At 42.7% G+C, this 20,558-nt stretch overlaps 1 protein-coding gene across 7 annotated transcripts in view; it reads right to left on the reverse strand.

The window, feature by feature from the left end:
* Positions 1-20,558, reverse strand: part of SLC4A4 (solute carrier family 4 member 4) — a 242,172-nt gene that overhangs the window by 182,195 nt on the left and 39,419 nt on the right. For all 7 annotated transcript variants that reach the window (XM_075929409.1, XM_025178447.2, XM_075929408.1 and 4 more), the window contains one exon: positions 7,302-7,481. In XM_075929409.1, coding sequence (XP_075785524.1) covers positions 7,302-7,481 — 180 coding nt within the window. The remainder of the gene's footprint in view (positions 1-7,301; positions 7,482-20,558) is intronic.

Genomic DNA, 20,558 nt, shown 5'->3' on the forward strand with positions numbered 1-20,558 from the left:
AACAGGAGCAGGGAGATAAAGGTACAATCACACAGACATTTAAGTGTCTTCCAATAAAATGTAAGGCTTCATATAGGCTATTTACAGTGGAACGGGAGTCTACCAAACTCTTGAAGAGCACTCTCCGTGGCAGATACGGAGGGAGTGAATCTGTTTACATATATCATAAAAACTTCTGAATTGATCTGACAAATACAGAGGCTTCAGTTTAACAAGGTGCTAAGCCACATTAGATATGTCACTGACTTCAGGGGGACTAGACAAATAGTTCAAGTTAGGCATCAAGTTATTGAGTCAGGGCTAGCTGTTGGCACTTCATTATCTCCAGCAAACAATCAGTGTTCACCATTAGCAAGCATGGAACAGAAGGCATCATGCTACAGTTTTAGAGAAGAATTGGCTGATTTGCAGTCAAAATTAAAACAGTGTTAAAATGACATGATCCCTCCCCACACCTGACTTCAAAACCCTAATGTGGGGTCAAAAAACTTTCAAGCCTTGCACACCAGAACCCGCCAATATTTTCTCACCCACCTTTGGTTTTAAACACAGAAGCAGTGGGAAAAGCTTGTAACATGACAACAAGACTTCAGTTTCAGTGCTCTTTAAGTTAAAATCAATATACTAAGTTGAAAACAAAAAAGACAACAACAACTCAGGTCAATTCTCAGCTCAAACACTCACAAGAAACAAAGATGTCCCTGAAAATCCCTTTTTGGTCCTTATGCAGAAATGCATAAAACATGAATGTATACACAAGTCCTTATATCCAGGAAGAAGGAAAAAATGTGTACATAACAGGAGAGGGACTTGTAACCAGACAGATGAATCCCATCGTTAGAAGCAAATGTACTTACATCTTGTTTAGGAACGCTGTTCCAAAATTACGTTTTCACGCAATCATCCTCTGGTTTTCATAATGTGTGAAATTGCAATGTGGAGGAGTTAAGGAGAGATGGCCCATGAAAATCTGTGTTTTGGCGGGGAGGAGTTTGAGAAAACTGAAGCTACAACAATCAGTTTGCCTGTTACATTCCCATTACATACAATAAACTCAAGCCATGATTCCCATCTGTCTTTATAGAGCCATTTATAAACAACATTTTATAGCACTTCATGCTACCAGACAGAGATTGCAGCAAGTCAGTGTATGACCACACAAAATGCAGAGCAATGCAGAATCAGGATCAACTAAGTCATGCTCTCCTCATTAGCTTCTTGTTGCTGGGGGATATAGGACATTTATAGCCAGCAACAAGCATCAAAATGGAAGAACTTAATTCTTGCCACACACATTTATTTTTGTCTCCGTCATAATTTCTCATTCTTTAGGCATGGTAAGACCACAGAAATAAACATCTTGCTTTAAAATCATCCTGAAGAACACAGAAGTTTCAGTTTCACTCTACATATTTACCTGCATACATTCTACACTTCTTAGTTTCCATACTACAGTAATGCCTAACTGAGGTCAGGGTTTTATGCTCTATATATCGAGACCACTCCTGTCCTAAACAGCTTGTAATAATACCAACCTCCATCCTTCTATATTGAGAGATTATAAAAACATGGTAGAAAGTTTTGCTAAGCGTTCCATATTTCAGGATGCTCTCTCCACTCTGCACCGGGGAGTCCCAAGTCACCTTTACATAAGAAAAGACCTTTAAACTGCATCTATGAAATTCCCACCCATAAATCCAGATGGATAGTTTTACTGTTTTCAAATACTGTCTGAGACACAAATCAAACAGAGGTAAGAATTTTCACCACTGAGAAATTTTTAAAACGGTCTGTTCTACTCTGTGCCAAAGCTGTCAGTGCTGAAGTCAATCTCTCCATCTATAGTTTACATATCCCATGCAGAACATTTCTGTTCGTAAAGCCTACACAGTGTCAGAGCCTCAAAATAAAGAGACAGACATCTGGTCATCACAATTTGGCTCGTGGCCTTTGCATGCAGCTCATTCATACTCCCTACTCCCAGGGCATTCATCCAGAGGAGGAATTTCAGAGACCTTATCAAGGTGACCCAACTGAAAATACATATCAGACTGTGGCTCCGCTAAGAAGAAAGGCGGGAAGCATAAGCTAAAATGCATATCCTCTCAGGGAAGTCTCCAAACACTTTTAGTGGAGAAGTGGGGCATGATCTGGGTCATTGCTCCACCCAAGCAATTCCTCCCTTATCTTGTTTTTTGCCACATTCTATCCTCAACAGAGGCAATCACCCTCAATTACTTCTGAGGGCAAAATTTGGCTTGACATTTCTATGCGTCCAGAAAGATCACCACCATTGTCAAGCATGCTCTAGGCAACCAAGCCATCAGTTTCTCTCCCACCACCCAATTAGGATCCTATCTGGATCTAGATGAGCCTAAAATGACTTACCTTCCCACCCTCCAGCTCTGCATTTCCCCTTGTGGTCTCAACTCTACCCTTCTCCCTTTGGTGGCTATGAGCTTCAATAGCAATTGAATTCAAAATTCTCAATTTATTTTCCCCAATTGTTTTAGTGTAAAGCTATTTCTTCATTTTTATTATCACCGGCATGTTTGAGGGAAGGGGGAAGTTGAAAGCCTGTCTAACACAACTGTACACAGCCTTACATTTCCCCCAAACAAGATTAGGATGTGTACATCACAGACTGGATGGCTCAAAAAGACACAGCTTACGTTCTTATGTTAAGATGTATCAACACTCACTCTTGGAGACCATATGTATAAAAACCAAGTTCAAGCCAGTAGATAGGTTTGGGTTTTTTTTAAACAAGGTGTTCTGGGGCTAGTTTGGGGTGGATAGGAAGCCACATCACAATTAGCACGCAGACATTCTCAGCAGGCAGGTAGGCAAAGGATGCAATAAATGGCACAGACTGATTTGCCTTCCCATCTGTAAAAAGTTGTCCCTGCAGTGCCAGGGCACAATCAGGGGATTGTGTGAGGGAAAACTAATCAGGCCCATTTTGTATCAGTTCTGTGGAAAGAGGGCCAGTCTCCAGCGCTGTCAGGTTGGTACCTTTCATGAGCATTAAATCTCTTCTAAGAAAGACCAACCTTCTGTCCTCCTGTGTCTGGAAGCACAGAAGTACAGAAGACTGTAACCATTTTTGTCTTGCACTCATTTTTAAGTTACTTGCAGAAACTCAAGACAGACAAAAAGATTACTAGATGCAGTTCCTAAATCCAGCTATGCCACGCTATCAGATCTAAATTAGCAAGGTGCCCGTAGAAGAGGCACCAACATATTGTTCCAGGCTTATCAGCATGAGACATCAACCCATCCTGGATATGCAATGTAGATTTCAACAAACTCCAACTGGCAAGATTTCAGAACATTTACCAAGGGAGGTTACTGGAATTACCTTTAGTGGGGATATTTAAGAGTATTTAAGACTGAATTTGCCACCTGTCCATCAGGGACAGTTCAGAAAATTATCAGACAGACACTATCAGGTCTACAGGAGACTGGATTAGATGATACCTCAAGGTTGCTTCCAGACATATGATCCTATCAAATATTTCCATGCATTCTTGGAAATTGTTTTAATAAATAGTGACTCAAACTTTGAAGTGTTGTGCTTGTGCCCGGAACACAAAACAGACTACAAACTAACTATTTTTTAAACAACTAACAAAATCAACAAAAGCGCAGGATTTGGTGGTGATAGGGACATCAACTATCCAGACATATGTTAGGAAACTAATACAGTGGTGCACAGAATATCCAATAAGTTCTTGGACTATATGGAAGACAACTTTTTATTTCAGAAGGTTGAAAATGCTAGTAGGGGGGAAAGCTGTTCTGGATTTGATTTTAAAAAATAGGGAGGAACTGGTTGAGAATTTGAAAGTGGAAGGCAGGCTGGGTAAAAGTGATCATGAAATCACAGAGTTCATGATTCTAAGGAATGGTAGAAGGGAGAACAGCAAAAGAGAGACAATGGACTTCAGGAAGGCAGATTTTGGTAATCTCAGAGAGCTGGTGGCTAAGATCCCATGGGAAGCAAGATTAAGGAGAAAAACAACTGAAGAGAGTTGGCAGTTTTTCAAAGGGACATAGTTAAGGGCCCAAAAGCAAGCTATTCCACTGCATAGGAAAGATAGAAAGTATGGCAAAAGGCCACCTTGGCTTAACCAGGAGATCTTGCGTGATCTAAAAATACAAAAGGAGTCCTATAAAAAGTAGAAACTAGGACAAATTACAAAGAATGAATATAAGCAAACAATACAGGTATGCAGAGGCAAGATTAGAAAGGCAACGGCACAAAATGAGCTCAAACTAGCTACAAGCATAAAGGGAAACAAGATGACATTCTATAAATATATTAGAAGCAAGAGGAAGATCAAGGACAGGGTAGGCCTATTGCTCATTGAGGTGGGAGAAACAGTAACAGGAAACTTGGAAATGGCAGAGGTGCTTAATGACTTCTTTGTTTCAGTTTTCACCAAGAAGTCTGATGATGAAGGAATGCCTAACATAGTGAATGCTAGTGGGAAGGAGGCAGATTTAGAAGATAAAATAAAAAAAGAATAAGTCAAAAATCACTTAGAAAAGTTAGATGTCCGCAAGTCACCAGAGCCTGATGATATGCATCCTAGAATACACAAGGAGCTGATAGAGGAGGTATCTGAGCCTTTAGCTATCATCTTTGAAAAATCATGGAATATGGGAGAGATTCCAGAAGACTGGAAAAGGGCAAAATTAGTGCCCATCTATAAAAAGGGAAATAAGAACAACCCAGAAAGCTACAGACCAGTCAGTTTAATTTCTGTGCAAAGGAAGACAATGGAGCAAGTAATTAAGGAATTCATCTGCAAACACGTAGAAGATAATAAGGTGATAGGGAACAGCCAGCATGGATTTGTAAAGACCAAAACATGTCAAACCAATTTGATAGCTTTCTTTGATAGGATAACGAGTCTTGTGGATAAGGGAGAAGCGGTAGACATGGTATACCTAGACTTTAGTAAGGCATTTGATATGATCGCTCATGACCTTCTTATCAATAAACCAGGCAAATACAACTTAGAAGGGGCTACTATAAGGTGAGTGCATAACTGGCTGGATAACCGTTCTCAGAGAGTAGCTATTAACGGTTCACAATCCTGTTGGAAGAGCATAACCAGTGGGGTTCCGCAGGGGTCTGTTTTGGGACCGGTTCTGTTCAATATCTTCATCAACGATTTAGATATTGGCATAGAGAGTACGATTATTAATTTTGCAGATGATACAAAGCTGGGAGGGGTTGCAACTGCTTTGGAGGACAGAGTCATAATTCAAAATCATCTGGACAAACGGGAGAAAAGGTCTAAGGTAAATAGGATAAAGTTTAATAAGGACAAATGCAAAGTACTCCACTTAGGAAGAAACAATCAGTCTCACACATAGAATGGGAGCGACTATCTAGGAAGAATTACTGCAGAAAGGGATCTAGGGGTCATAGTGGACCACAAGATAAATAGGAGTCAACAGTGTGGCACTGCTGCAAAAAAAGCAAACATGATTCTGGGTTGCATTAACAGGAGTGTTGTAAGCAAGACACGAGAAGTCATTCTTTCGCTCTACTCTGCACTGACTAGGCCTCATTTAGAGTATTGTGTCCAGTTCTGGTCACCACATTTCAAGAAAGATGTGGAGAAATTGGAGAAGGTCCAGAGAAGAGCCACAAGAATGATTAAAGGTCTAGAGAACGTGACCTATGAAGGAAGACTGAAAGAAATGGGCTTATTTAGTTTGGAAAGGAAAAGACAGAGGGGACATGATAGCAGTTTTTAGGTATCTAAAAGGGTGTCATGAGGAGGGAGAAAAAGTGTTCTCCTTGGCCTCTGAGGATAGGACAAGTAGTAATGGGCTTAAACTGCAGCAAGGGAGGTTTAGGTTGGACATTAGGAAAAACTTCCTAACGGTCAGGGTGGTTAAACACTGGAATAAGTTGCCTTGGGAGGTTGTGGAATCCCCATCTCTGGTGATATTTAAGAGTAGGTTAGATAAATGTCTATCAGGGATGATCTAGACGGTACTGGGTCCTGCCATGAGGGCAGGGGACTGGACTCGATGACCTCTCAAGGTCCTTTCCAGTTCTAGTGTTCTATGATTCCAACTACACATGTAATTTACATTGACAATTCCATTTTATTGGCTAAACTAGAGAAATACAAGCAGCAAAGGGAGGGTTGTTTTTTAAATAACCTCATCTACTTGTAATAAAAGAAAGAATTTTGGAGGGGGGGATTAATATTAAAATGTGATTTTTTTTAAAGTGCTTCCGATGAAAACAAATATTTTCACAACACAAGACTCAATTTATCCTTCAGTCTCCAGTGCACATCTCAAACATTACCCAGTGTAAACTATACATGAACATTAACCACAATGCTTCCAAAAAGTTATTTTATTGTCATACATACACAGAGACTACCCTCTCTACAGATGCATCATTGAGAAATCTCAAACCAAGTATTTGCTACACTACATTCACTGGGTCTCAAGTCACTCAACCTCTTCCTATCTGCATGAATGCAATGCATTTTTAGTTTTATTACTGTCAAGGATTGACAGCAGTTGATTAGAGTCAGCCTCAATCTAAATCAGTGTTATGCAAGTGCCAGCCATACTGCCGTCCCAACACAGTTTAATCCTGTGAACTGCATCAGCCCCTGCTATTCTATTCTTGGACCTCTTTAAGGCAGATAGACAATTATGTTCAACTGCGTCAAATTGCACCGTGGATTTATAGCTTCATTTTCACCTTGGTGCAGAAGGCACTTCTTTCCTCTTCTGATGTTTGAAACATGGCATGATATTTCATTTCATACAAGCATTAAGCAAGCCTGTACACAACCTGATTCTCCTCTATACTTAGGCAGCCCTTTCTAAAATCTGGTATGTTACTGTAAATGAAAAATCAGACTGTGGTATATGAATTTCCACTCTCTGAATGCTAGCCCTATTTCTAGCTGAACCCCTGGGCATGGGGCTACCCTTGTCCTCTGTACAGGAGAAGAGGTGGCAATCGATTAGCCAGGATGGATAATTAGATTTCAAATTGTTTGCTATGTCTTCACACGCTACCATGGCTTCGCTTTGGCACGTTGGCACTGACAATGGCTAACCCGGCAATGGCACCTGACACTGAACAAAGATGAAGCATTCACACCGGGTGCACGGGCGGTGCCACTTCCAAACAATTCCCTGTCAAAAAACCTCTTTTTTCAGGGATCCAGTTTCCCTGTAGCTGCTCAGGAAAAGCGCAGTGCCCACCAACAGAACAGCAAAAGGAACGTCAAAGTGGCAGTACTCACTGAGTGGTTTAAGGATGCCGCTGCTCGTCTCATCTGCATTTTCTACATCTGATTTGTCGGAGTAGTTCTCAGAGATTTTCTCTTTTTCCTTCTTCTCTTTTAGCCCAGCTCTTCTTCTGTGGCGTCTCCTTCTCCTATAGCTCTTAGGCACATGGACCCCAACATAGACAGTGTGATGGCCTAGGGAACAAGACAAGCATTCATTACAGAAACACCAAGAAGCCTAATTTGTATCATACGAGTATCCATAAACAGGAAAGTGAACTTGTTGCTTTACTCAAACGTTAACTAGCAGTTTTTAAATCCCCACCCCCACCCCGTTAGATTGGTTTGGGGTTTTTTCTTTTAGGGTCAATTATTTCTTTTAAGAAACCATAACTGGAAGTATGTGCAAGTGTAGACTTGTTGCTGGCTATTCAATATTTGTAGCTATTTCTCTTAAAAACAGTCCTCTGAAAGTCATCAGAATCCTTTTCAAAGGTGGGGAAACAGAAAGACGCAACTTAAAAAAAAAATCACAATATCTCTATAGTCTCAAGAATTCTATCCATGAACCTTTTCTTTTCTTAACGAATGCATTTTGGAGGAAAGGGGGGCAGACACTCATCTGGTACAAACCAACGCAGCCTGCAGCTGACTACCTGGGTCCAGTGTCCAATATGCCAAGTAACAGCCCAAATCTAGAGGGGGAGAAAGCACTAAGTGCAGAGAAACAAGGAAGATACATGTGTATTACTGCATCACAGCAGCAGTGTTATGGTGAAAGAAGAGGCTTCCCTTCTAAGTATCTGTCACTTTAAGTATCTGACACTTTCAAAAAACTTTTTTAAAACGTCATTTGGCCTAGAATTGTTTACGTTGATTCTCAAATATAAAGATGTTCACTCGCCACGATTTATTTTTTTTTTAAGCAACAGGAAAAAATTCTAAATGTCCATTTTCTGAGTGAGATAAAAAGTTCTTGGTTCCTTATTTTCCAAAGTTCCTTGCCTCTTCAGCACTAGCCTAGAATAAAGAGGTTCTTTATACTTTAGGAAATTATTCAGAAAGACACTTCTTGCATATTCTGATAACTTTCTTATTTTTAAAATCTTCAGACACACTTGCCATGAACTCAATCTTTGATAAAGAGAAGTGCCTTTGATGTGTTTGAACATCTTTGGTTTATCAGCCCATTTTACAATGTACGGCTGAAGAGCTTCAGATAAAGACGCTTGTTCTACCACTGACTGCAGTATGTTTATCTAAAGGGGGTAATCCCATACACATGTAAGAACAAGTGCTTTTTCTGAAAGGCCGATCAGTTCTTTTCCTTTAAGGCAGGGGTTCTCAAACTTTGTGATACCGCGACCCCTTCTCTAAGTTGCTCGCGACCCCCGCAACCCCCTGGGGGGGTTGGGATCCACAGTTTGAGAAACGCATCTTTAAGGTAAGAAATTCATAGTAATTCTTTCCCATAGTCATCATCTAGCTCAGTTGCCTTGCATATATTTATTAATTTAAAACTTGCCAGTTAAGCCACATATACAGCAAGAAAAAAATACTGACTATGCAGAAGTGGGCAGAGGTGCAATTACTGAGAGAACCTAGACTCTGGAATTTCAACTTGTGTGCATTTGGTCAGAATCCTCACTCAGCAACCTAAGTAATTCAGATGGGGAAAGATACATTTTTCAAGAAAAAATTAAACTACAGAGCATTAAGGCCACGTTACTTCTGAAATGAGAACGTCCACACGACAGTTAATACTCTTTAATAAATGCATGTTAGTTTTTGATATCTCTAATTAAATTTCCTCTTTATTTCCTGAATGTTCCTGTGAAGACATGGTCTTATGCGGCTTCAGTATTGGCACAGACAAAGGACTCGGATGCCTGAACTTTAGGCCTCTTTACACTACAAACTTCCATCTGCATTTCACAGTCACACGCAACATGGGTCCCTTTGTGGTCCCTTGTGCTGAAAATGTTGCAGGTTTCAATTTCACTCCTGAGCACTGATATGACTTTGTGAATGCATTAAAAACGGTGATTCTACTGTAGAGATGGGAATACCTAGCCCCATCTGTATAAACTATCTTAGCCATTTCCACTGATTCGAGGTGCGGCACTGCGGGGACCTACCCAGCAGCACCCCAGCTGCTCTGTCCCAGGCATCCAGATTCAGCTGCTGTTGAAACTGATCAGCGGCTGATTCCAAGAAGCCCGGGGCAGAGCAACTCTGCCTCGGGCTTCCTGTAGTCAGCCGCTGGTCAGTTTCAGCAGCGGCTGAATCTGGACGCCAGTTCCGACTTAAGTACAAATTCAACTTAAGTACAAACCTACAGTTCCTATCTTGTACGTAACCCGGGGACTGCCTGTATTGGATGACCATGTAGAGCCCGATTACATTAACAAGATTTCCTGTTCTTTAGACAATGCCTTTTGGAACTAAAAACAAAATAAAAGGCCAAGGAGAAAGTACACGTTATTTTGGCCCATTTGTGCTGCTTTATAGAAAAAGTCTTAAAAATACTCAAGTTTTTTCCTTCACAGATTCATGCCAGAATTGCTTTTCTAACTCCTGCTGATCTAAATCTCAGCATAGCAGGTCATGTAGAGCAGCCTGAAATGCAAAATATTTTGTGGCAGGAAAAAATTATCTTTTGATGCTTTAACTCTTAATTCACAACTGTCACGCTCAACAAAAAGTTATTTCGTTGGTAATGATTTGTATTTTTAAAGATATTGATTAAAAATGAAAAAGCCAAACCAAAATTGCACCAGTAAGAGAGTATAAGATGTTTCTTGGCTGGTTGTGGTTTCTGATGAGGAATAGTGTTTCATGCTTGCACAAAAATCAGGGAGGAGAAAAAGTCTATATTGACATGCCAAAAACTTCTATCAATATATGAATAGTACAGTTATAGAAACCAGAACATTAAATAATCTAATCTAATTTACAGACTGTCTTCAGATTAAATCTATGGTTTCAATTTACATTTCATGAAATATAAATCCATGAATATGCCGCATTCAGAGTAGCAACATAATTTCATACTAACGTGTTTAAAACAGACACACACATTCCTCCCTCCCCCAACTGTTAAAACAATAAGTTTTCAACATGAAGCTCACAAGCCACGCTAAACTTAAGGTTGCCCATGCAATCTGAACTTGGTCGCTCTGTGCACGTACGTTATAATACAGTCCTAGCACATTTCAGTAGGAACCTTGCCTCGTTCACTGCAAGATTGACTCTTCTACATGGAGATGGCGCAAGTGGTACACAGACCTTGCGCTGGCTCACTGCAGAGGGCCACATTTCCCCTTCTGTGCACAGACTGGAAAATGCACAGACACAGCAGGCAACTGTTCAGTATTTATTTGTATCATCACTGTTCAGCGCATTGACCCCTGTGCCTCATTCACTGCATATGCTCCCTCTTGTCCACTAAGAGCCTATATGCGAATTCAAAGAAACACATAGCCAGATCTATCCTAGGTATTGACCTGGACAGTCCGGTATTTTCGCCTCCTGTCTGGTATTTTTATTTTTTTACCGGACTCCTAAAATGTCTGGTATTTTCTGGGTTTTTTCCCTGCCAGGAGGCAAAAATACCAGACACCTGGCAACCCTATGACACACTCAGCAACTGGGCCCAGCCCCCGGCCTCCCTGCTTACCTGGTTCCGCAGGGAAACTTCCTTCTGGCTTGATCAAGAAAACAAGATGGCCGCTGGCAAAAAACCTAAAGACCAGAGCAAGGGGAAGCAAGGCCTTCCTTGGGTCTTGGTGCTCAACCTCTCCTCTTCCTATCCCTATTCTGACTCTACGCACGTAAAGAGGCCATGCTGTTTTATTGTATTTATTATTTTGCTTAACTCTTGGGGGTCCTTTTTTGGGGGAGAGCTCAACAACTTTGGCCTCTCCCCCTTTTTTCTTCTCTCCCCCTCTCCCCCCAACAGAATTTTTTCCCCGGTGTGGTGTGTGGGTGTTTGTTTTTTTTTTTTTTTTTTTTTTGAGGCGGGGGGGAAGACAGGTGGTGTTCGGTATTTTTGCTGAAACCATCTGGCAACCATAAACCTAGGGGCTTATTCTCTAAGAATTTCATATAAAGCTTGAGAAAAAAATACACATATCACCACCACACACAGGACCCCCGACTCATTTTCTACACCAGGCAACCTGCATACTCCAGGCCTGAACCCATACTAACTGAAGGAGTAAATGGGAATATTTTCACTGACTTTGAAAAGCATCTGATAAGGACTTTAATGAAATAGCTGTCCTATGGGGAAAGGCGGAGGCAACTGGGCCTTTCTTTAAAAAGCTGCACTGCAATGCATATATGCACAAGGAAAAAGTTACTTGGCAAATCTGAGCATTGGCACCCAAGATCTTCATCTTGCCTAAATGTTCTTTTCATGGTTTTGGTAAGGGGTTTTTTTTGTTATTAATAAACAAAACAAAAAAATCCCTGGTACAGAACTACTTGGAAGGCAGCAGGAAAATGAGTGTTGACCAGGTCCATACTTACACGGAAGCTCAAATTAAGATACGCAACTCCAGCTACATTAATTGCTTAACTGGAGTCAATGTACCTTAATTCAAACTTTGGCACTGTCTCCACAGCAGGAGACTGATATGGGGGGAGGAGGGAGAAGAGACTCATTTTTTTGATTTAGCAGGTCTTAACTAGACCTGCTAAATTAAACTCCAAAAGATTGACCACAGCAGCATCTATCTTCCGGGAAGTAAAGATTTGGCCTACGCAGATTCTGTGCACAACTCCAGATACTGACATACCCATTCAAGTTGCTTATCTGCACAAAGGTGCAGTGCAAATGCAATGCCACAAGATCAACAGTTATTGACAGTGGCAGGGAGAACTCAGTCTGCAGCCAGTGGCTTTGTCTACACTAGCTGTGGTACATTTAAAGTGCGGCCACAGTATGAGCACTGGAAGAGAAGTCTCCCAGCATCTTATGTAAACTACTCCCTTCATGGAGCTGGTTAATAGCCTCTTTCCCATCCCCAGCATCTGCCAAACAGAGAATAGGGATAACATCCCTGCTGATCCCGGCTAATAGCCATTGACAGACCTATTCCTCTTGAACTTATTTTGTTCTTACTGGAACCCTGTTATAGTTTGGGCCATCCTCTGGCAAAGATCTCCACAGGTTGACTGTGAAGAAATTATTTTATTTTATTTTATTTTATTTTAAATCTGCTGCCTATATATGTCATTGGGTGATCTTGTGTTATGTTAGTGAAGGAATAAATAAGATTTCCTAATTCAGTTTTTCCAAACCATTCATGATTTATTCAACCTCTAATATGTCCCCTGCCCCTGCAGTCTTTTTCCAAGCTGCAAAAGCCTAGTCTTTTAATCTTTCCTCATATGGGAGCTGTTCCTTTCCCTTAATCATTTCTGTTGCCCTTCTCTGTACCTTTCCCCAATCCAACATATCTTTTTTAGATGTGGTGACCAGATCTTCATGCAGTGTTCAAGATGTGGGCATACCATGACTTTATATAGAGGCAACATGGTATTTTCTGTCTTATCTATTCCTGTCCTAAGGATTCCTAATATTCTGTTAGCTTTTTAGACTGTCACTGCACATTGAGCAGATGTTTTCAGGGGACTATCCACAATGATTCCCATATCTCTTTCTTGAGTGATAGCAGCTAATTTGGACCCCATCATATTTGTTTGTATAGTTGGGATTATATTTTTCCAAGTGTATTACTTTGCATTTATCAACACTGAATTCCATCTGCTGTTGTGCTGTCCAATCACCCGGTTTTGCAAGATCTCTTTGTAACTCTTTGGACCTAACGATTTTGAGTAATTTGGTATCCTCTGCAAATTTTTCCCCATCACTGTTTACCCCTTTTTCCAAGATCATTTATGAATAAGTTGAACAGCACTGGTCTTCACTAACCTACTCCTAGAGCACACTATTCCTACACTTTGTTTCTTATCTTTTAAGTGGAGTACCTGGAATTATTTTCATGATCATCTAACAATCAAATTACTTGAATGGCTGACAAGCCTTTTGTTATCTTAATCACTCTGCCTCTGTCTAGAAACAAATTCCCTGGCCCCAAAAGTAAAGCTGGGAGCAGCACAAGCTTTGTTGTAGTTGAAGTGTATGCCCTAGCCTAGCCCCAGCTCTTAAACAGACATCAAGTATGAAATTCTGAAGTCTGAACTTTGGGGAGGGAGAAGGGGAAGAGGCCTACAGTCCCTCTTAGACCCCTCTTAGACATCTCAAACAGCACCCTGCCCTGTGCTCCTGAAAAAAAGCTCTTATCTGGACTGATGCAGGTGTCTAAGAAAAACTCTAGTGACTGCTGAGTAATATCTAGGCCATCAGGAGAACTCAAGCAACCATTTTTACTCTTCCCATCCTCCTTTAAGTTGCAGCATGTTAATATGCCATACATGTGTCTTGTTAAACGTATCAGGAATAACCATGTCCAGAGAAGAGCAACAAGAATGCTTAAAGGTCTAGAGAACATGACCTATGAAGGACGGCTGAAAGAATTAGTTTAGAAAAGAGAAGATTGAGGGGGGGACGGAACATAATAGCCGTTTTCAGGTATCTAAAAGGGTGTCATAACATGGAGGGAGAAAACTTGTTCATCTTGGCCTCTGAGGATAGAACAAGAAGCAATGGGCTTAAACTGCAGCAAGGGAGGTTTAGGTTGGACAGGTGAGCATGCGCAGGGCTTCCCTGCGCCGGGGGGGGTTTGGCCCCAGGGCAGGCGCGCGTGCGCGGGGCTTCCCTGCGCCGGGGGGGGGTCGCTACCTGGGGGGGGGGGTCGGCCCCCGGGGCAGGCACGCACTAGTTTCCGGGAGGGGGGGGAATGGAGGGAGGAGGGAGATGCAGGGGACTCTCTGCCTCCACTGGCACCCCACTCCCCTGTCCTCAACTACAGAATGTTGTCCCCATTCCTGTCCCCACTCCCTGAACTCTGTCCCCAGCTACAGAACTGTCCCCACTCCCTGAATTCTGTCCCCATTCACATCCCCACTCCCCGAACTCTTTCCCCTGCTGCAGAATCCTGTCCTCTGCTCTCCCAGCACCCTGTTCCCTCTCCCCTGCCCCCAGCTACAGTACTCCGTCCCCACAAAATGTATAATTATAAATGCTTCATTTTAGATTTAAATAGCATGAATAAAAAACAGACCATTTATTTCATAACTATAAACACGTGATTTAATTGTATGTATCGCATAATTTAAAAATAAACTGTTTACCAGAGTGTGTAAGTAAAGGCTGGGAATAGCAAGTGATGGACAGGAGGAGAATAGAGAGGGCGGGGCTTCAAGGAAGGGGCAGGGCTTCAAGGAAGGGGAGGGGCGGTAGGTCTTCACCTGTTCTGAGATTTAAAAAGTGATCTTGGGTGTAAAAAGGTTGGAGACCACTGGTCTAGACAGTATCTGGTCCTGCCATGAGGGCAGCGGACTGGACTCGATGACCTCTGGTTCTGGTCCCTTCCAGTCCTAGGGTACGTCTAGACTACATGCCTCTGTCGCCAGAGGCATGTAGATTAGGCTACCAGGCATAGTAAAATGAAGTGGCGATTTAAATAATTGCCGCTTCATTTAAATTTACATGGCTGCCGTGCTGAGCTGACAAACAGCTGATCAGCTGTTTGTCAGCTCAGCGCGATAGTCTGGACGCGCGGGTGTCGACATCAAAGGTATTTGTCGACCACCCAGGTATGCCTCCTGGGATGAGGTTTACCTGGGTGGTCGACAAATACCTTTGATGTCGACACCCGCGTGTCCAGACTATCGCGCTGAGCAGACAAACAGCTGATCAGCTGTTTGTCGGCTCAGCGCGGCAGCCATGTAAATTTAAATGAAGCGGCAATTATTTAAATCACCGCTTCATTTTCCTATATCTGGTAGCCTAATCTACATGCCTCTGGTGACAGAGGCATGTAGTCTAGACGTACCCGTAGTGTTCTATGATACTATGATTCTATGTGCATTTACGCTGAATTGTTCTCATGGGAAAATTACGTTATCCCAGCAAGTAGGAAATCTCTCAAACGTAGTGCACTGAGAATGTGTCAATTGCTTCCTGCCAGGCACTCTGGGAGGAGAGTACAGAAGTTTGTCTCAGAGTTCACAACAATGTAAACAAAAGACAACCACTTCCTTCAAGTACACTGAACAGGAAAATCTCTTGCTTCGCCACCATCCTAAGGGGGATGGGGGAAGGGAACATTGAAACATTCCGCTCCCTGGCAGAATGGGAAACCGAAGCTAAGTAATGCAGATGCTTGCCTATGTGTTCACAACTTAAAGTTTCACGTTACCAAAATTCGTACTGTGCACATGTGACCAAAAGGATTAAAGAGATTGTCTAGTTCTGTTGGCAGCATATTAAAGTATTAAGTCTACAGGCTTACTATGATGGCTTTCTATTATCAAGCGGACCACAGAATTAAAGTGATTCATAGAAGGAGGCTGCTTTACACAGCCGTGGGAAGCACCTCGCCCTCTTGTTTCTGGCTTTTCCATCTGGTCAGGGCAATGAGATTTCCTTGTCAAGAGTCATGGGGATTTCCTTCTCCCTCCTTTTGTGGATACTGTCCCCACCCTACCCCTTCTGTTTCTCTCAATATTAGGTTCTCACACATCAATCGAGTTTATCCACTGTGCCCGTGCTGGGTTTTCCCAATGCTCAGTTTGCTTTTAATGTGGTCCTGCGACACATTAGGGGTAAGCTGCATCTTCAGGTATATGGATATGACTCCTACAGAAACCAGGACATTATGCATTCACCTTGGAGACTAGAACTTGGTCCCTTTCTGTAGTTCCTTGGACTCTTCACCTTTGGTGCCGCTGATGAGCCAGGATAAACATTAGGGAGCTACCCCTCAGCTCTTTGCTCCGCTGTCTGTGACACAGGGCATTTGCCCTGCACTGGCCCTGAAGGCAGTTCTGGCTAATGAGGGCCCAGCTGGGGGCTATATAAAGGAGGACTCCTACGGTACATCTAAACTACACCCCTCTGTCCGCAGAAGGATGTAAATTAGATGTATCGAAAGTGCAAATGAAGCTGGGATTTAAATATCCTGTGCTTCATTTGCATAATGGCGGCCGCCGCTTTTTTTCCCCGAAACAGGGCTTTTCGAAAAAAGAGGCAGTTTCGACGGGGCATCCAGCGAGTCAACAAGCTAATTTGCAGAGCAACCAACTGGAGGCACCAGGGTGGTGAGCATGCCTCATGACAGTCTGGACTTCAGCATGGCCCGTGGATAGGGGAATAGACTAGAAGTGCAGAAACCTGGTTGGATTCCATGTGCTCTCTCTCTGACTTGCCACTTCACATCAGTGTGCGTCTTTGTTTCCCTCACACCCTCATCTCATCTACTGAGACTGCAAACAGCACAACAAGACCTCTACGTGCTACACCAGGACAAGTTAATAGACGAGTATGTTCCCTGTTAGGTTTAGTAATAGGCAGCACTATTATACTCAGTGGCTCAACCTGAAAACGCCATAATTTCTTCACTTTCGACTCCTGAATTATTGCTAAAACTTCTGCAACGATGAAGCAATAAGCGGAATCACATTTTTTCTCCTTGGTCCTCCACGAAGTTATACGCACTACTGCAAATACAGCTGTTAGCACACACAAGCAGCCAGAACGATGCAATAAACTTAAAGGTCACTGCAAGCATCGCAGCAGGGAAGTTTCATTATAAGCCCTCACTTGCATGATTTATTATCATTTTCAACCAACAAATGACTTGGGAGCCAAGCTGTCATGTTTGATGGCAGTCTGAGGGGGATGTTTTTAAGTTCCCAGAGAAAGAAAATAGGCTTTTTTCCTGGGGGAAGAAAATGGTTTAAGAAGCTTGTTCAGATATTTATTTACTTATTTATTTTGGCCATTTCCAATTGGGATGTAAACATTCTAATGGGGCCCACAGCTAGCCCTCAGTGAATACAAAGCGCTGTGCTCGTCTTGAAGTTGAAAAATCTATTTGCAGATTCCTAGGCATCCAGGCTCAGAATCCATTTGAATCCACATGGGAAACAGTGTGATGTGTAGGCAGAGCCATGCCATTTTCACCGCGTTGTAAAGTTTATTCTTCTCTAGACCTGCCTTCACTCCTGGTGCATCAATCTGTCCCCTGCAAAGCCTCCAGGAATTCCAATAGCCATGTTCAAGATGGGACCCAAAACGGCTATTATACAGGCCTAGCAGCTATTTGCATGTCTCGGGTGTGTTCCATTAGACAATCCAAATGTAAAAAGAGCATGTGAAGTCTGAAGAGGCAAATGCAGAGGCTCATGAGAAAAGCTACCAGATCTGTCAGGCTTGTCGATAATACAAGAGGGCACCAGTAATCAACAATATCACTATCTATACCTATGTCTAAAACCAAAAAACAACAACAAAAATCACCTGTGGTAAAAATGTTTACCTTGCAAAGTCAAGCTCTCAAAAGCGAGATAATGGCAGAATTAAGGTAATTTCCCAAGGAAAATTTCAACTCTTCAGAAAAAAAATCAAAACAAGGGAAAAAACCAGTAAGTTTTCTTTTAACCATGTCATTAATGTACCTCATCTGAATTGTAGACTGGATGCTCTGTACCCTCTTTCTTCTCTATGGGCTCAGTCTATACCTCCCATTATGCACCCTGGTCTCCTCACTTGCATAATGGGTGACATATTAAAAGTTTTTCAGGTGTACAATTTTACAACAAAAAGGATATAAAGTTTTCTGTGAGAAGCAGATACTTTATATCAACAATTTTGTTTAATTGAAAACGCATTTTCCAATAAAAGGGATTAGACAGAAAATTTTTGACCAGTTCAAATATATACAGATAGTTGAACTTCACAGATCTGGGTATCAATTACAGAAGTAGCGTCCTGTTCCTAATATTAAAAAGAGGAAGACAGAAAGCCAGACCTCAACTACTCTCAGTTACAGATGTGTTGTCATCCTCTCTCAATGCCAGTCAACAAAACTTGCTTCCCTAGGTCACGGTGGCCTACCAAACCAGCAGATATGCCATGACTGGTGATGTTTGCCTAACAAGCTGTTAACATTTCAACCTCACCACTGGCCAAATGGTAAAGTACTACCAGTTTAGGGCCCCTCAGACACAGAAGGGGCAGAGTGACATAAGAGTGAAATAAGCTGTTGCAGCCAAGGTGCATCAGTCACTGTGGATGAGCCGAGGGGACGAGTCAGTGTGAACGGACTGAAGGGAGGGAGTCAATTAACTCGTAAAGGGTAGCTGTAGGGCTTACATAATGGGAACTGTAGGGTGTGACTTGTAGCCTAATGATAGCCCACAGAGAGAGCAGGCTGCAGCTGGAAAATGAGAGGTACCCACTACATCTGCAGACCGGGAGGATAACATGGAGGGGCTCCTAGAGACTATAGGACTATATGCCAATAAGCAACTGGCCTCTAATGGAGAAATGAACTGAAGGGGCACCCCAGGGAGCAGACCTGAGGAACCCCATGGGGCAAGGCTAGCTATCCTTATGGGCCAAGTCAGGAATGACTGCATTTATCTTTGCTTGTACCTAGAAAAGCCACTGTCCCTGGGCATTTGCAGGCTTTATTTTCTGCTAACTCTAAGGGTACGGCTAGACTGCAGGGGGTTTCCGGGTATCCTGAAAAAACTCTGCCGCATCCAGGGAACACGTTTACCCTTCCACTTTTTTTTGCAGACGAACAAACACGCTCTTTTGGAAGCCCCTGTATTTCTCGTACTACGAGGGAGAAGGGGGCTTCCGAAAAGAGGGTTTTTTCCCCAACATTTGGCCCAGTCTAGATGGGGAGCGCATTTTGCGTACCTTTTTCTGACAAGAACTTGTAGTCTAACCGTACCCTAACAGTGAATCTTTCCACCTGAGCCATGCATGGAAGTTCTTACCAGGAATCCACCAGCTGCTACAGCCTACAAGGGAACAGGTATTAGCACTTGCCCTGGAGGTCATGCTATACTACACGCCCTGCCCAAGTATCAGGAAAGGTTTGGAATAGATAACCACAGATATTCCACTGAGCGGGGAACAATTACATGCATATTTGCATCTCTTCCTTTCCAGACATATCAAAAAAGTTTAAAAAGGGCAGAAGGGAGGAGGGGGAGAAATGTACTTTTTTAACACTTCTAACTTGCTATTCTAAAGCCCTGTTTCTTCAAACAACTAAGATGTTTCTTGAAGCGTAACACCGGGGCTACTCAACACGCGGCTTGTGGGCTGCATGCGGCCCCCGTTTGTTTGCGGCCCACAGTGCAGTTTGAGTTTACACAGGGCTCAACACAGGGCCCGCGGGTGGGATCCTTTCAACGTGGCTTCCACTGGGAACATGCTCCACAATGGTGAGGCGCCTACCAGATGGGTGAGCATTGAAAGATGCAAGCGGGCAGGCTGGCTGGAACACACAGGTACAGGGCGTCGGCATTTCTAGCCTCCAGGGAGGAGGTGCTGGGAGCTCCGGGGCATTGTGGGAAGTGCTGGCTACTTTGCCATGTGGGCAGAGCCTGAGAAGTGCTGACTGGCTCACACTGGCCACATTTGGGTCCGGTGCCACAGCTTAAGGCTTAATCTTTGTATTCATGCCCGTCAGTGTGAAAGAAGCTATTTGCATATATATTTGCATGCACGTGCAACCGCACTTCAGTTGCAGCCCTCGGCATGTGCTATGAGTATTATTGTGGCCCCTGGGGCTTCCAAAGTTGAGTAGGCCAGTGTAACACCTTCCCTCTGTTACTCAATAGCTGAATTCGACCAAAGGTTCTAAAAATAAAATTTAGCTTGCAGATCTAACAATGGGACTTTTGATACAATAGCAAAAACATGGGCATGGATGAGTGAAAAGTGAAATCTTTAATAATGTCTCATCCGGTCACTGGAATGTACGTGTCTTCCAGAGATCCATTAAACCTTTCTATAAAAACAGTAGTCTCTAGAGCAGCGATGGGCAACCAAGGCTAGTGAATGGGCTGCGTGAGTGCCCCTCCGTCTCAGTGGGCGGCAAGATTGAAATTAGTCATTAACCACGATGAAGTGTCGTTTCTGAATGGCAGATCAAATGACAATAGCTGGCAAATGATAAAACTGATCAACACGGAAGACAATAAGCATGTTTTGGGAATTCAACCTGACGTTTTTATAATCTATTATTAGACACTTACCCACAAACCAATAAGCAGCTTTTCTGACTCTCCAAGTGAGAGAGGTTAGACAAACCTACTGAACCCTCCCATGCCATG

The sequence above is a fragment of the Pelodiscus sinensis genome, chromosome 5 (assembly GCF_049634645.1).
Source record: "Pelodiscus sinensis isolate JC-2024 chromosome 5, ASM4963464v1, whole genome shotgun sequence".
In the NCBI taxonomy this organism is placed as follows: domain Eukaryota; kingdom Metazoa; phylum Chordata; order Testudines; family Trionychidae; genus Pelodiscus; species Pelodiscus sinensis.